Source organism: Jatropha curcas, chromosome 1 (genome assembly GCF_041381405.1).
Source record: "Jatropha curcas cultivar XTBG-Jc1 chromosome 1, XTBG_Jcur_1.0, whole genome shotgun sequence".
Lineage (NCBI taxonomy): Eukaryota > Viridiplantae > Streptophyta > Magnoliopsida > Malpighiales > Euphorbiaceae > Jatropha > Jatropha curcas.
This window is the reverse complement of record NC_143151.1, coordinates 9,410,806-9,413,708: the sequence shown is the minus strand read 5'-3', so window position 1 is coordinate 9,413,708 and position 2,903 is coordinate 9,410,806. Positions and strand designations below refer to the sequence as shown.

Below are 2,903 nucleotides of genomic sequence, written 5' to 3'. Positions count from 1 at the left end.
CGAAAGTTTAAAGATTAGTTTTGATTCAAAATTTTAAACATTTCAAATCGGCAGTTCAATGAATCAAAATCTGACTGTTGACTCAACCGCCGTGAAGTGCCGGCCTAAAACTCATGAAATGACTATTAGGTGGGCCCCTCTTGCCTAAAACTCACGAAATGACATATTAGGTGGGCCCCTGTTGCCTAACGCACAGTTAAAGAAATCACAGCTTATTCTGCATCTGTATGAATGAAGGGCAAGTGTTCATCTCTAATTTTCTATAGATTGATCATGGTGGGGGACAACTCCACTTGGGCGGTCACAGAATTAAAATACTCTCCAACGGTGATTTGTGGCTTTCTTTGGAGTAGTTGTTATAGGACACCTTTCATTTTAATATTTAATTCGAAATTTCATTACAAAATACAAGCAGCAATCAAATTTGATATTTTGAATTATTCCATTAGTTATATATAGTAATTGAATCAAAAATAAAAAATTAAATGATTTTATATATTTAAATGAATGAATTTCTAAAATTATTTAAGTCTGATCAAATTGAATCGGTTTGATTTAGTTCTCGTTCCGAGAATTGATCACCCTAATGAATTCAGATTGTTTTTCATCTTAAAAATTTGGAATCAATCCAATTTTGTAATGAAGCTCTCCTTTTGTAAACAATAACTGCACTAAAATTAGTAAGGGTATCCTTTCTTTGTATCACTTCGAAATTCCCTCTGTCCGCATCTCCCACCTCGTTTCTTTTGTTTAAAACCCAAAACTTTCATTTCCACTGACAGAACTTGCACTTCCTATTCTCTCTCTTCAGTCAATGGGTACTCTTCTCAAGCTATTTTCACCTCCTCCTCTAACTAAACCTTCTCAAATCAACCATCCATCTAGTCATATTCTCTCTTCTCCAAAAACCAATATCAAACCTTCAAGAAAATCCCACCATAGGATCCACAGCAGCAAATATGGAAACTTTCTCGACTTGAAACCTGAATCAAAGCCCGAGTTGTTAGATTTTGATCTCTCATGGTTTGATCCTTCTTGTAGATCTTCCTTTGACGTAATTATTGTTGGTACTGGACCGGCTGGTCTTCGCTTAGCAGAGCAAGTGTCTCGCTTTGGAATTAAGGTATGCTGTGTTGATCCTTCACCACTTTGTATGTGGCCTAATAATTATGGTGTTTGGGTTGATGAGTTTGAGAGTTTGGGGCTTATTGATTGTTTGGATAAAACATGGTCTATGGCTTGTGTTTTTATAGATGATAAAAAGACCAAGTACTTAGACCGGCCTTATGGTCGTGTTAGCAGAAACAAATTGAAGACAAAATTGATGGAGAACTGTGTTTCTAATAGTGTTAAATTTCATAAGGCTAAAGTTTGGAAAATTGACCATCAAGAGTTTCAATCTTCGGTTATTTGTGATGATGGGAATGAGATTAGAGGAAGCTTAATTGTTGATGCAAGTGGTTTTGGTAGTAATTTTATTGAGTATAGTAAGCCAAGAAATCATGGGTATCAAATTGCTCATGGAGTTTTAGCTGAAGTAGATTATCACCCATTTGACTTAGATAAGATGGTTCTTATGGATTGGAGAGATACCCATATGGGAAATGAGCCTTATTTGCGTTCTAGCAATTCAAAGATTCCAACTTTTTTGTATGCAATGCCATTTGATTCCAATTTGATATTTTTAGAAGAGACTTCTTTAGTTAGTCGCCCTGTTTTATCATATAAAGAAGTTAAAACAAGAATGGTTGCAAGATTAAGGCATTTGGGGATTAGAGTGAAAAAAGTTATAGAAGATGAGAAATGTTTAATTCCAATGGGAGGACCTCTTCCTATAATCCCTCAAAATGTGATGGCAATTGGAGGTATTTCAGGTGTAGTTCACCCCTCAACTGGGTATATGATGGCTCGATCAATGGCATTAGCCCCTCTTGTGGCTAATGCCATTGTAGAGTGTCTTGGTTCAACCAGAATGATTAGAGGAAGACCACTTTATAATAAAGTGTGGAATGAGTTATGGCCATTGGATAGAAGGTGTGTAAGAGAATTTTACTCTTTTGGAATGGAGACTTTGTTGAAACTTAATTTGAAAGGGACAAGAAGTTTCTTTGATGCTTTCTTTGATTTGGATCCTTATTATTGGCAAGGATTCCTCTCTTCAAGATTGTCTCTCAGAGAGCTTGCTTTGTTGAGCTTATCTTTATTTGGTAATGCCTCTAATTTATCAAGATATGATATTGTTACTAAATGTCCTGTGCCTTTAGTTAAAATGATGGGTAATTTAGCTTTGGAAACTATTTAATGATATTGTTTTGTGTTAATCTATCAGAATAATTCTTACTTCTTGTTCAGTAATCAAGGTAGAAGATCTTGTAAAGACACTTTAATTAATAAATGAGACTCTATTGGTAGAGATAATTATAACATTAATGTGATCATATAATGTTCTTGTGGAATCATCTTAACAAATCAGCTTTGCATGATCTTGAATATGCATTTACTCCCAAAATCAGCTCTTCATGACCTTCCTATGGCCAGCTGGTTCTTAGAACCTATAGTTTTGGTTCATGGAACTGTCTATTCGGTTTTGGACCTCTTGGTTAAGGAACCCGTTCGGTTTTGGTTTCCACCGGTTCTGACGCTTTTTTTTTTTTTTCCTTGTTGGAAATAGCTGGAACCTCTGCTGAAACCAGCCGATTCCAGATGATTTTGATTCCAAAATAGAAACCAAAACTGACTCATAAACTGCCCGTTCCAGTTTGTTTTGAAACCGTATTTTCTGGTTTGATTTTAGGCTGATCAAAAGCTGGACCGGTTCCAATCCAGTTTCGATTCAAATTGGATTGTGCCAAGGCTTAGATAGATATTCCCAAGGCATCATCGATGTTATCACTTTTCATTGC

At 35.8% G+C, this 2,903-nt stretch overlaps 1 protein-coding gene across 1 annotated transcript; it reads left to right on the top strand.

Moving 5' to 3' along the window:
- Nucleotides 1–498: 498 nt before the first annotated feature.
- On the top strand, nt 499–2,435 carry LOC105632396 (capsanthin/capsorubin synthase, chromoplastic). The gene has a single exon (XM_012214769.4). It carries the CDS (start codon nt 815–817, stop codon nt 2,300–2,302), a length of 1,488 nt encoding a protein of 495 aa, XP_012070159.1. The 5' UTR covers nt 499–814; the 3' UTR covers nt 2,303–2,435.
- The last annotated feature ends 468 nt before the right edge of the window (nt 2,436–2,903 follow it).

Bases quoted from the DNA above. Each gene is read 5' to 3' on its own strand.
- LOC105632396 (XM_012214769.4), top strand. From the start codon at position 815: ATGGGTACTCTTCTCAAGCTATTTTCACCTCCTCCTCTAACTAAACCT.